The sequence below is a fragment of the Gopherus evgoodei genome, chromosome 6 (genome assembly GCF_007399415.2).
Source record: "Gopherus evgoodei ecotype Sinaloan lineage chromosome 6, rGopEvg1_v1.p, whole genome shotgun sequence".
Taxonomy (NCBI): domain Eukaryota; kingdom Metazoa; phylum Chordata; order Testudines; family Testudinidae; genus Gopherus; species Gopherus evgoodei.
The window spans coordinates 93,544,050-93,558,130 of NC_044327.1; the positions used below are offsets into that span (position 1 = coordinate 93,544,050).

The 14,081-nt window shown below is 40.2% G+C and overlaps 1 protein-coding gene across 7 annotated transcripts in view; it reads right to left on the reverse strand.

Moving 5' to 3' along the window:
• MAST4 (microtubule associated serine/threonine kinase family member 4) overlaps window positions 1-14,081 on the reverse strand; it is a 342,363-nt gene that overhangs the window by 44,291 nt on the left and 283,991 nt on the right. For all 7 annotated transcript variants that reach the window (XM_030566014.1, XM_030566020.1, XM_030566019.1 and 4 more), the window contains 2 exons: window positions 11,947-12,008; window positions 2,765-2,850 (listed from right to left, as the gene is read on the reverse strand). In XM_030566014.1, the coding sequence (XP_030421874.1) occupies window positions 2,765-2,850; window positions 11,947-12,008 (148 nt within the window). The remainder of the gene's footprint in view (window positions 1-2,764; window positions 2,851-11,946; window positions 12,009-14,081) is intronic.

The following is a 14,081-nucleotide window of genomic DNA, read 5'->3' on the forward strand; positions in this document are numbered from 1 at the left end:
AGCATTAACAAGCCACATCACAAAATACACCTAGTGACATATTCCTGAGAATAAATCAGTGAAGCACAGGCAGAATTCACACATATTTAGATTACTTCAGAAAGTTAATGAAGTGGAAAAACACTTGAAGAGAAAAAAAAATCCGTGTAGCATAACAACAAGAACTTTAATTTCAGCTGTTTATACTTGTAATATACGGTAATAAATGCTTATGAGGAAGTGTATTGCGTTGTATCCACAGATGCAATAGACATTATTGCTTAATTATATTCCATTTCATATAGAGGATAAGAGGAATTCAGGTACTAGTGGTATGTTACCCTTTAAATGTGCTGATAATAAATGTACAGTAAATCAACCAATCACATGCTGCCAAGTCAACTAACCACACTAAATGCCTGAAAAATGTCAATGCAAATTAATCTACTTCCTACCTTGTAAAGCCGAGTGGAAATCTAACCAGAAAGGTGCTTATGAGTTCCTCTTCCAAGACATGAATGCTTTACAGGTATGGCAGAGTGAGTCCACCTGAGCCAAGAGTTGCTGCTTAGCCCTTCCTTACTAGTGTGGGGTTTGTATATTCCGCCATGAGTACTCTATTCTATACTGGTTCTCACACCACCACATACAACAGAACAGAACACAATACTCATCTCTCCTAAGAAAGTTTGTGATGTGTGGGGTCCCATTATATGCAGCTTGAGAACATTTTTACAGCCACTGGTTTATTCATGAAAACATCTGTGAATCCCAAAGGTTTCACACATTTCAGCCTGAATTCATTTGAAACCAAAAGTTATTGGGCTTGCTTCAAAATACTGGGTGAAATTCAGTCTGTGTTATGCAGGAGGCCAGACTAGATGATCATAAATTTCCCTTCTGGCTTTACAGTTCTATGAAACTTGGTCTGCCCTGGACTAGAGGTGGCTCTCTACAATATGTTGCTCTATGACTGGCTGAGGCTCTTAGAGTATGAGGAGGATGAGGCACAGACTAACCTGCCCAATGTTTGCCCTTTGGATGGAGGCTCAGGGTTCCTGGCCCCATCTCTCTTTTCCTCTCCTAACCAGGAATCGCTCTAAGGTTGGGTGGGTACAATGGCTAAGATTCTCTTTTGCTCTTCACCTGCTGGCCAAGTCAGTGCCTTCTCTATCTTCCCTCTTCTCCAATGAGAAAATTGGGGACAAGATGAAAAGAGAGCAGCTGTCAGGGGAAGGAAAGAGAAAGAGAGAGAGAGATGCATGCACTGGTGAAGCAGGGGTGTCAGCAGCTGCTTCCTGCTGTGAAAAGGACCTTTTTGAAGTACTGGGGGAATTGCAAGAATTTGAATATGTAGCGATGAGGTGCCTAGGGGAAAATCAATGAGGGGATGACTTGTGTGAGGTTGAGTACTTAGAGCTGTGTTTGGATATTTATGTAATTTTAATGAAAATGATGCTATATTTTCTTCAGGCTTTTTGCTGAGCCATGTAAGCAAGTCTGGGGACAGACAATACCCCTGCATGCGTTATAGTGACTGACAGTCACTGGCATGAAGGGTGAATTAACTGTAGCCCGAAATACTCCTACTCCCTTGGTCGATGCGTCATAATAAAGAAAGAAATAACTAACTGTGACCAGAGAAGTGCATTAGCTGTGACCTCAAGCCTCTAGCCATTAAAAAGTGAGCATGAGGTTCCACTGGACTGGATAGGAAGGTGGACTGTAGTGGCTCCCTCTTTTACATTCAGGAATTCTGCAGTGAGCACTCAGTCATATAACACAGCTGCCACATTCTGTTTGAGAGCAGAAAGCGCTAGAATCAGCATGAGGAAGTCAGGACCAGGAAACAGCTCCTCATCCCATAGCAGAGCCAACTTTCTTTGGTAGTGGGCTCCTCAACCACCATAGGGTTGACCCAAATTGTTTGAGTACATTTTTTGAGCCTCTCCCAACACAGGAGTTTGGATCTATGGACCTGCCTTAATTCTTCCGTGTACAGAGGTGGAGCCCGGAAAAGACTACAGGACACAGCATGCAATGTCTGATCTTAATCCGAGCAGCATGGCATTGCCAAGATAGAGCATCACATGCTGAGACATGCAATCGCTGTGTGTTGCATTTCCAAATGAAAGAGGAGTGGTCTCCATTTTTATCCAGGCAAGCGAGGCCCTTGAACTGACAAACTGCCAATGGAGAACTGACATCATTCAGGCACCTATGGTTTAAATGGACAGGTATACATTTATTTTCAATTGGGAAAAATATTTTATGTATTCATTTAAAAAGGTGTCTATGTTTTTAGGGCAAGAACACTAACTATTTTACAGTGTACTCCTTCAGATTCAATTATACATCATTTCAAATTTTGAAAAAAATTCTGCTTTCAATATTAAGCTAAGACTTTTTAAATTTTCTTCAAAACTCCATTTTAACATTTCATCTTTAGCTTCATGTGGCATCTAGTTCTACAGGTTCCCAAGCATCTTTTTTGATGAGAATATACATTATCTTAATTCAAGACGCTGCAGTATGCTGGCTATACTGGATTTTGTTACTGACAAGCACCAGTCTGCAGAAAGCTCAATTGTTTCTTGCACATCACAATTGTCAGCAATAACGCAAATGCATTTGGACTAGAAACCAGAATTAGAAAAGCACCCAGGCACACATGGGCGCGTGCACACACATTCACACACCCCTCCCTGCTGTTTACAGTAAGAAATAATTGGAAATTATGCACAAACAAAATACAGAAAAGCTGTTACACTTATGGATTACTCACCCATAAGCTCCATTACTAATCAGTTTAATTGTTTCAAAATCGCTTTCACGAGGTTTCCTCCGGAGCGTCACTGATGTATTAGAGCTCTTTTAAGTAAAAAAAGGAAAGAGAACAAAGTTAACATTCTACAGACATATATAAAACAGAAAAAAATCTTTACTGTCCTCAGGCTGAAACATGCTCATCAAAAGCATGATGGAGTGTTATTTTGGCTCTGGCCAATTAGCCACAGCTCAACTGGTCAGGGGACAGAGAAGGCTCTGAAACAAGCTGTTATTCCATCAGAAAGTTATATGCTATTATGTATCTATTAATCCACTCACCTCTGTGGTGAGGTGCAGGCAGACATACATGGGGCCAAATTCACAAAAATATTTAGCCAGTTAAGGATGCAGATAGACACTGAACCAGCTTAGGCACTTAGGTGCCTAAGCACCTTTGTAAATCTGGTCCTTGATGTATAGGTCAGGATGGACTAAAAAAGGATGCATGAACTAATTGACTAATATGGGAGGTCAGAGCAGAGAGGAGGAATGTGGAGAGCTGTTGGAGAAGCACAGGGAAGAGAGGGGTAGAAAGGAGGAGTTCAGAGCTGTGCAGTGTGGCATACTAGGAGGCATCAGTTCTGTCCCCCAAAACTCCCAACATCCATGCTCCCCCCTCATGTTTTCCCCTGCTCCAAAAACATTCCCACTGCTTCCATGGCAGTCCCTGAATCCTCTCCCCAGCTCCTCAGCATGTGAGGCCCTCACCAACACCCACCTCTCCCTAGGGAGGAGGACTGAGGTAGGAAAACGGCTGGACTGGACTGGCAGAGAGATTGGAGATGAGGAGATTATGTAAAGCAGCGAAGAGACTAAACACTACATTTTGTGACAGGGGTAATCATTGCCAAAGAACCAGAAGAAATGGAGGCAGAAAGCTGGGCTGCATTACATGGGAAGGCTGGCAATTAAGTGCCCAAAACATTAATGTAGAGTTAAGGTTAGGATTGCACAATGGTGCATCATGTCTTTCCAGGATGTCAAATCTCTGAAAACCAGGAAATATAAAGTTTGGCCACTCCTACACCACAACCTTAACCCTGCCTCCTGGAACTGGCAACAGCCACTAAGACTGGTTCAGTACCAGGGATGGCCCGTCCATATAGGCGAACTAGGCGGTCGCCTAGAGTGCCCAGTTAAATGGGGCACCAAATTTGAGGAAAAATCAAATTAAAAATAAAATGAAAAAAAAAGGAAAAAGATGAATAAAATACAAATAAAATAGAGCGTACGGAGAGAATATTAATTACAATTCATTTCTCTACATGTCTGAGAATTTATTAATATGTCAAATCTTATTTACTGCAAAAAAAATTTTAGTGATTTTTTTTTTTTCAATTTGTGACATCAGGTCATGATGATCCACTCTGCAATTTTGATAAGCAATAACTCAGCCACAATGAAACACCCACTAGCGGCAAGAGCTGCAATGCTAGTGACACCTAACTAGAATATACATCAAGATCGCATAGCCAGAAATTCATGTAGAGCGGAGATATTGCGAGTTGATGCATGTCAAACGGTCATTTTAACACACGTAGTAGGTAGATGGTTAAGAATCGAGCGAATACTATGGAAAATTGTGTTTCTTGGGGCCAAAGAATAAAGAATAATGTCTTTCAGCATTATAAATCCAAAATGTGAGTATCTTTAAGTGTTATTATCAGGTTGTATAATTATGAACTTTTTTTTTTGTTATAACTGGTTCACAAGCAATAAATAAGATCCATAAAATACAAGTAATAGAGTTAATGCTTATTAGGCTAGGAAAGTGATGATGTGACACTCCAAGCAGGTAACCATGAGGAAGGGGATTACTTTCCAAACAACCGGTGTTGGGTTATAACATTGATAAAGGTCACTTTGTTTCTGTGTAAATGCTGTAACTAACTGTTTTAATAGGTAAGTGAGTGTATGTTACTAATCACTGAAACTTTAAGCAGTGAAAAGACATGTTGGGATAGCTGCAATGTGGTTAAAGCGCCAACCATGAGGTGGGGGTGTCAGCAATCCTTAACACTATAATGCTTACAGTCGGGAGCACAGTACATGACAATATTCAAATACTCCATGGCAGAAAGAGGAAAAAGAAAGCCCTCAGGAGAGGAGTATCATAAACGAAAGGCCAAGAAGGAAAAGGACGAAGCAAAATAGCAGGGATCCTCCCTGAAATATATTCTCTTTAATCCAAATAAAGATGGAAGCAGTTCACAGCATCCAAACGAAGGAATTTTACTTGGAGAGGAGGTTAGCTCACATCCGTATGGAAGCAGTTTGGAACATCGAGATGAAGATATATTACTTTGAGATGAGGATACACAAAAAAGCTCACATACACAAAAAAGCAGTTTGGAAATGTAGAACTGATAAATGAAATTGTTTTTAATTGTTCATTTTATTAATTTAACTTCTGTTCACCATTCACTACACTTGCCTACACTGTAACTTCTGTTCCATATTGTAATTCAAACCCCATTTTAAAACACTCACTCCATTTTGTAAAAGCTTTCTCCAACTTTCATTTTTGCAAACCCTGCTGTAATCTTATTAGTTTAGTTTAGATGTGTGAATGAGAAATGTATGAATGACGGAATCAACCTCCAGCCCCAGCCTGTCCTGATGAGATAAAGTTCAAATACCAACGGCTGAAGACCTAGACAACAGCCCTAAACAAAGTAAGAAGCATCCACCCTAAAAAGAAAAGGACAACAGAACAACAGAAGGAAGATCAAAGCCAGGTCCAAGGCTGAAAGTCACGCCTGCAATTGATGGGTGATCAATCTAAACCCAGAGGCAGCGTGACACAGCAAGACCTATAGACTTTGAATCCAAAACTAAAAGCCTATAAAAAAGAAGGGTGAGATGAGAAATTCTGGGTAACATTCTGCTGCCAACATGGAAGAACATCGGTGCCTGCCCAACAGAGATCCAGCTTGTCCTTGTGCCCAGCTTTCCCGGCCAGTTAGCTGCCACAAGCTACAAACCCAAGCTACAAAATCAAGCCATGAACTTAAGCTATCTTCAGGACTGGTAACTATGCAGCAGCTGCAGAACACCTGATGAATATGTGCGTGCGTGCGTGCGTGTGTGTATTAGGTATTATAATGTGAGTGTGTGTGTGTGTGTATAGGTAATAGGTATAATGTGTGTGTATAAGAATTAAAATATTAGTTATTAGTCATAAATTGTTATCATAATAAATGTGGCATCTTTGCCTTGTCCCCTTTAATAAGATCCTGCTGGTTTTTATTGGTCTAATATAATTGGTACAACAGAAACGCATGATAATAGAAACTTACTTCTAGATGAAGGCAGCTCATAGCATCAAACTGATATGGAAGTGGAGAAAATGTATTCACCTTCAGAGACACATGCAGAAATTGAAGCAGAAGGAAGAAAGGATGAGGAAGTTATAAACAAATTAGAGCATGGGGACCCAGCTTCGTGGCCCAGATGTGATGACAGTGGAAATTCTTGTGGAACATGGACCCAAACAAATTCATTAATTTCCCTTCCGTAAGGATGGAAATAAAAGAAAATTCTCTGCTCAGCATTACAAAAGGAAACTCATTAATGGGGAAGAAATTCATTGAAACTAGTTACAATATTCAGTGTCGAAGGACTCTGTGTTTTGCTTTTGCTGCAAGTTGTTTAGAAATCAAGCAATTGGTACATCACTTACTGAAAATGGTTTGAAGGACTGGAAAAACATGTCTTCAATTCTCTCTTCACATGAAAGAAGTACAGAACATTTGTAATGTTTTCAAAATGGGAAAGAACTTGAATTATGAATGAAAAAAGAAAAAACTATCAATGAAGAAAATTTACATGTGATCAAGGAAAAAGAAGAATATTCGCAACAAACATTAGAGCATCTGATTGCTTTAGTAAGAGTTCTCGGTGGGCAAAATTTAGCATTTCATGGCCGTGGTAGAAATGAAATATTACACACTCCAGAAAATGGAAACTTTTAAAAATTTGTTGAATACCTAGCTTTGGTTGATCCAGTCATGAAAGAGCATCTATATAAAATAACTGATCATGAAACACAGGTTCACTTAGGAAAAAATATGTAGAACGAACTGATTCAAATCCTAGAAAATGCCATTAAAAAGAAAATTGTAGAAGCTGCCCATTCTGCAAAATATTTTTCAATAATACTATACTGTACACCAGAAGTGAGTCATGCTGAACAAACGACGATGATCATTCTTTTTGTGGATATGGAGAAGTCTGCATATGACGATAATGTTGAAGTGCTCATAAAGGAACATTTTTTGGGGTTTCGTACCACTGAAGGAGATGATTGGAGCATTTATGACTGAAACTATTCTACAAGAGCTTGAAACAATGTCATCATCTGTTGAAAACTTACATGGTCGAGGCTATGATAATGGGAGTAATGTGAAGGGTAAAGACAATGGTGTGCAAAGAAGAATGACAGAAATCAATCCTAGGGCCTTTTTCGCTCCTTGCAGTGCGCATTCTCTGCATTTGCTTGTCAATGATGGCGCTACATGCTGTTTGGAGGCAAGCAGTTTCTTTGACCTGGTGCAGCGTGTTTGTGTGTTTTTCTCAGGCTCAACACATCGTTAGAGAATTCACATGGTGAGTCAGAATCTCCCAACTCTGAAACCACTTAGTCAGACAAGATGGGTCTTGTCAGACTCATTGATGCTTTGAAGCCTCTTTGCTATGAACTTGGAAACATTTATGATGCCCTAACTGAAATTTCTGATAATACTACCTTTACTGGATCATATGGCAATAAAGCACATTCAGATGCAGAAGCTCTTGTAAATGGCCTTTCCAAGTTCAAATTTGTGACTTCACTCATTTTGTGGCATAATATCCTTTTCAAGATTAACCTCACTAGTAAGCAGATTCAGGAAAAGAACTTGAACATACATTCTGCTATGCAAAAACTGGAGCAAACTAAAAATATTCTGGAGGAATTCAGCTGTGATCAAGGGTTCAAAAGAACACTGGTAGATTCTCTCGAGCTTGCTGAAGAAATAGACACTCTGACAGAATTTGAACCAGAGCCAGTTCGCATTTGGCAAAAGAAACAGCAGTTTCCATATGAAGGATGAGATACACCCATTCAGAACGCAAAACAAAGGTTCAAAGTGAATTTCTACTTGACAGTCCTTGTATGATATCCACAGCTTGCAAAAGAAAACAGCAAAACAGATAAGAGAATTTTGTATAAAACTGGAGTCGGCATTCACTCACAAAAATTCAAAAGACATTGATGCTACAGTTTTGTGTAGTGAGCGTCAGGCTTTTTCAAGATGACTTAAGAAACATTCCACTCCAAAAGAAGTACTGAAGTTTGTTTGTGAAAATAAACTCAGATAGTTTTCCAAACATTTTTATAGCTCTATGCATTCTTTTAACTTTGCCAGTTTCCATAACTAGTGGGGAACATAGCTTCAAATTGATAAAAACATACCCGTGTTCAACAATGGTGCCAGAGACACTTGTTGGACTTGCCACAATGTCAAAAGAGCATGAAATAGCTGGAAAACTGGATCTAAAAGAACTAGTGACTGAATTTTCAAAACTTGAAGCAAGAAAAAGTCATGTTTTAAAAGCACAGAGTGTTCTTTATTCAGAGTGTTTTGTTAAAGTTCATGAAGAGTTTTCTTATTTCTCTCTCTCCTGGGTGTGGTTGTAATGGCAGTTAAAGCAGGATAGCGTAGGAATGATATTGGATTTGTAATAATAAAAATTATAATTAACATTTGTACTGCATTTTTATTTGAGATCGGACTGAAATATTATCTAGCTGTCATGTACAAATCTATTCTGAAAATTTTGTCTCTATTTTATCTCATCTTAGAAACATTGGTTGGACTGAAGGATGGACGGACAAATAATTAAGCCTCTGTTTAAAAAAAAAAAAGCTTAAACATTAAAAGGAAAAAAAGGGGCAAAATGTTTCCCAGTTAACCAAAAACCTTAGCCTATATCTGCCTTGGGGTTTGGGTGTTGATTGTATGGTTTGCCTAGGACAACAGTTGCTGGCAGCTAGTTTAGGACCGCCCCTGTTCAGTACATGGGGTGGGAATAATTTACCATAATAAACAGGAAGGACTAAGAGAATGCGTTGTTTATGTTGTGCTCCACAGATCTGAATTCTAGCATTTATTGACATGCACTCCAACAGTGTCAGTGTAGTTGTATTGAACGGTGGAGGGATTTGTTGGAGCATATTAGCACAGCTATTATGAGACGTGCACAAGGACATCAAAGGGATCAAATATGCCTCATTTCAGCACAAAGTTTTGTAGGTTGAGTTAACAGTGGTGCACAGGGCTGTATTTGTCCTGGGGAATCATCAATAATGTGGTGGCATACATGAGAGTGATTTCTGAGGCTAAGCAGGGGATAAGTGAAGGCACTATCTTGGAAGAAATCATCAGGGGAAGAGTGACGGGGGGCGGGGAGGTTGCATTTTGCAAGTCCGTGGTTTGTATGGACAGGGGCAGCTTTAGGGAATTTACTGCCCCAAGCACGGCAGGCAGGCTGCCTTAGGCGGCTTGCCTGCGGGAGGTCCCCGGTCCCACGGATTCGGCAGCACGCCTGTGGAAGGTCCGCCGAAGCCGCGGGACCAGCGGACCCTCCACAGGCATGCCGTTGAAGGCAACCTGCCTGCCGCCCTTGCGGCGAACGGCAGAGCGCCCCACGTGGCTTGCCGCCCCAGGCACGCACTTGGCGTGCTGGTGCCTGGAGCCACCCCTGTGTGTGGAGAAGACCCAGTGCTTGAGTGTAGGACAAGTAGTTCCTTTTCACTATGCTTGACTTAAACCCCAGTTTTGCCTTAGCAAAGAGAAATGTCAAGATTATGTCCTAGAGTGCTCATATGTTCTATAGAAAATGAAAAGACTAGTATGCACAGAGGACAGAGTTAAGGTTACATTGTAGGGGTGGCATGTATCTCAACTCTTCATATCCTAGTTGTCAGGGTTTGAAGTGTAGCTGACTTCGACATTCTGGAAAGATGAGAGGCACCACTGGGAAACTTAACTCTTACTTAAGTTTGGGGATACTCAATGGTATAAAGCTTTCCTATATGTATGGCAAAGAAATCCTTCTTCCTACTTGATTTGTTGTTTATGTGTTCAGCAACTTTTTCATTTCTTGCATGACCAGTTTAAATAAATGTTGAAACCCGGGGAAGCCACTCAATTGGGCCCCAAGATTTAGTGAAGAACTTTCTCTCCTATATCCTTCCTCGAAATAGGTCTGATATGCCAGATGGGAGAGAGGTTTTAGTTCCAGAGAGTGTTTCTGAATTGGTATGTATATTCCTTCACAGAGGGCTCAAGATATTTCCACAGAATTCTCAACCAACATGTACCCCCCAACACACCAAGTGGCACTGGGGTCTGAGTGGTAAACATCTAGTTATTTTAACCTATCCCAGGTGGGTATGGCCCAGTGTGGCAGCACTAAATGAATTAGCCTTGCTTTCCTGTATTGCCAAGTTGCAACTTGCAGGTCTTCAGAACCTCTGAAGATATCCCCCATTGAAAAGGGAAGGACCAACGCTGGTGTTAGTATGGACATTTTGAAAAGGACAGGAGGCAGTGGGGAAAAAGCAACCATTTTGCACAAATAAGGTATATATAACAACACAGTACATGAAAGCAACTAGGCATGCTAACAGAATGATATAATGTGGAGCTGGAAGTGAAGACCTATTAAGTCATTTAATTCATTCGCTTGCCACAACAAGACTGTTCCTAATTACACATTTATGAGTGTTTTGGACAGTCTACTTTTACATTTGCTAAGCAACATGGTTTCCACCACATCCCCTGGGTGATTATTCCAGAGACTAACACAATACATTATCATGAAGTGTTTGCTGACATGTAAGCTGATACATGTTTAACCGTTAGTCACCCTGCATAATTCAGTAAGTCCAGCCCCCTAATATATTTTTTATTCCTCTTTAACGTCTGTCCGGTTTGTCAGTATCTCTCTGATAATTAAGTACCCAGATCTATGCAATATTTCAGATGCAGATGGATCAAAGGTGTATAGAAAGGTACAGTTACCTCCGTGTCACAGCACCTGAACCCTTTGCAGATGGCATCCTGCCACCAAATCAGGAATGATCATAAAATGAAACCCCCCCAGACACAGTCTGAGGCCTTTTCCTGGAAATACTGGAAGTATTTTTATCAGATACCTGAGGATTCTATTTTACACGCTAGCAATACCTGTACAGCTTGTCATGCCAATTAACTATTACTGAACTTAATTATGTATGCAGCCCAAAGGCATTTGGTTTTTTTTTTGCTGCGAAGCTGCACTGTAATCCTACCTCTGTGTTTTCTATGGTTTATGTGTTCAGAAGAAAAATGGATAGGTGTTTTGTTTTTTATTATAATAGGCCAAATTCTGCCCTTAAGCACACCAGTAATTTCAGTCATCTCCACTGACTTTTATTCTACGTTGGGCAATTTAAACAAGTCACTGCAAAGGATTATTTTATATTACTTATTACTACCCACAGCTCTAGTATAATATCTTCACAATATGTATCTTCAAGGTGCAACAAAACATCTTTTCACCTCAATGCACAATCTTCCTACTCACAGATCTTAATTTCCAAATCTAGAGCTACCACTTTAACCTGTTGACATTTATCTGTTCAGTGCATTACATCCCCTTAAATTTTGGATCACTGTGTAAGTGGAGCACTTAAAAAGTCTGTGCAAAAATTTCTAGTTTTAGTTTGAGCGATTTTTAATTCCTTTTCAAAAAGAGAAAAAAATAGTGATTAAGCAGAAATGTAAAATGTAACAAGAGAACAAGCGAGTCTCTAGCAATAGCTAACTCCATACACAGAAGTAAATATTAGTGACTTTATGAAAATGGTGAAAATTACGAAGTCCTGAAAACAGAAGGCATAACTGTGCTATTGCTTGTTGCTATCTTTAATCAGTTATGCACCTTGGCATTAGTTTGAAAGTTAACCTATATTTTGTTCAGCCAGCCATGTAAAAAAAAATCTACTAGACAATGTAATGAAACAACGCAATTAACACATCATTGTATTTTTAGAACTGATATGCTAAAAACATCAGCCACCACGACTGTAACAGGAAGACTTACACTCACCGATTCATCTGTTTCTGGAGTTTCTGCTGTGCCACTGTCATAGTTAGCTAGCTGAGCTATTTCTGAAAACAAAGGATAGAAACTTCATTTTAGAATACATATAGCAAACAAAAGCAAGTGCCAAACTAAAACTTGAAAAAGTCACTTCTCTGGAATGGAGAATTAACAAGTGTTGTATTACCTATATTAGTGGTTAACTGACCTTCAAAATTCAGTTAAGTTCTCCAGTTTAGGAGGATAATCCCCTTTTGGAAATTCTGACCTGTTGTCAAATACCTTTATGAATCCTTCTGTGACAGAAAAGGAGCTGCAATGTAATAATGTTATGAATACTGAGATGTAACAACTTTATGAACCCCATATGTGCCTGGGGCAGTGACAGGAAGTTACTGTATACCGGGGTTATAAAACTTCCTTGTGGGAATGTACTGATCTAGCAGGACAGAGCAGTGGGAACAGCATACAAGGAAGTAACACAAAGGCTTCCTAAATATGATCATTTCAGTAGACACTTGAAAGACAATGGGGCAAACTGTTTGCTTAAAAGATCCTGTATCCTGCCTCAAGTATGCTGTAAACCTTGATTTGCCAGAGCTTGGAGTTACCAGATCTAAGGGATAAAACAATTAAAAAGCGATTCCTGTGAAGGGAGGTGAGTCACTTGGGACTGTCCAGAGACAGTTAGTGAGCTTCAACAAAGAGACAAGCTGACACAGATGACTGGGAAGAGTCTACGGAAACTAGTCCTATTAGGGGCCCCATGTGGAAAATGTTAACCACCTGGTAAACTAGACACTCACATAGTGTGTTTGATTGTTTTTAAGATACGTTTGCTCTGTAATATTTGTGCTCTAAATAAATGATACTTTGCTTTAATGATGCTGGTTGGTCACTGAACACCACTGTCATTGCCGCCAAAGGAACATATCTGCAGGGTCTGAGCCTAAGTAGGACCTACTGACGGAATCACGATTAATCCAAACCTGAAGAAAAGTTCTGTGTAAGCTTGAAAACTTGTCTCACCAACAGAAGTTGGTCCAATAAAAGACACTAGTCTCTCTAATATTCATCTTAATTGTTTCTACCATGAGAGGCAATGGAGAAATATATACTGAATAATCAAATAGTTCATCTTAGCTTTCACTATCCTGCAGAAATTAAGGTTACTTATCTGTAACTGGCGGTTTGTCAAGATGTGTGTCCCCCCTCCCCCGTATTCCACATGCTAATATGTATGCACACCACATGCCTGAGACTGGAGATTTCTAGCAAGCAATGTCCATTGGTCTGTGTCATTGCACTCCTTGTGCTCTAAAACAAGGGGAAGTGCAGAGCACTGCCAACCTACTTCCTTCTCTTACTGCAAATCTGTTAAGATCTGAAATAGAGGAGAAGGAGCACTGGTAGTGGAATACAGATAGGGAACAAACACATCAAAGAACTTCCAGTTATAGATAAGTAACCTCCATTCCTTCTTTGAGTGTTGGCTTCTACGTATATTCTACATGTGACTGACTGGTTGGCAGTAGTCAAATGCGGGAGGCGGCAGAGGGAGTTGATACAGATATCTGTAAAACTGCTGTTCCAACTGTTGCATCTGCTGAAGAGGCCTAGACTCAGGCATAAAGTTTCATGAAGGTATGGATGGAGATCCAGGTAGCTGCCCTACAAACATCCAGCACAAGCACTTTTCAAAAAGATACTGTTGAGGTTGCTTGTGCTCTAGTAGAATGGGCCGTCACCCCACCACGAGGAATACACGCCAACTGATAATGATGCAGCCAGAGATCCACTTAGAGAGTCTCTGAGCAGATAACACTGGTTCTTGTGATAGCTCAGACACATAACCTTGGTGGTTTCCCAATTGGTTTTGTTTTGCAGACAGAAAAATCAAAGCCCATCTGATGTCGAGAGAGTGAAGGCTCCTCCCACCGGAAATCTGAGCTTTCAGAAAGAATACCAGTAACTGAATAGCTTGACTCATGTGAAACTCAGAAATTACCCGGGGGATGAATTTCAAGTGGAGTTGAAGGGAAACCTTCTTATGAAATATGGCGTATGGCAAGTCACTCATGCTTCTAGGTGATATGACAGTGACTAGGAAGGTGACCTTCATGGACAGGTGGCACATTGAA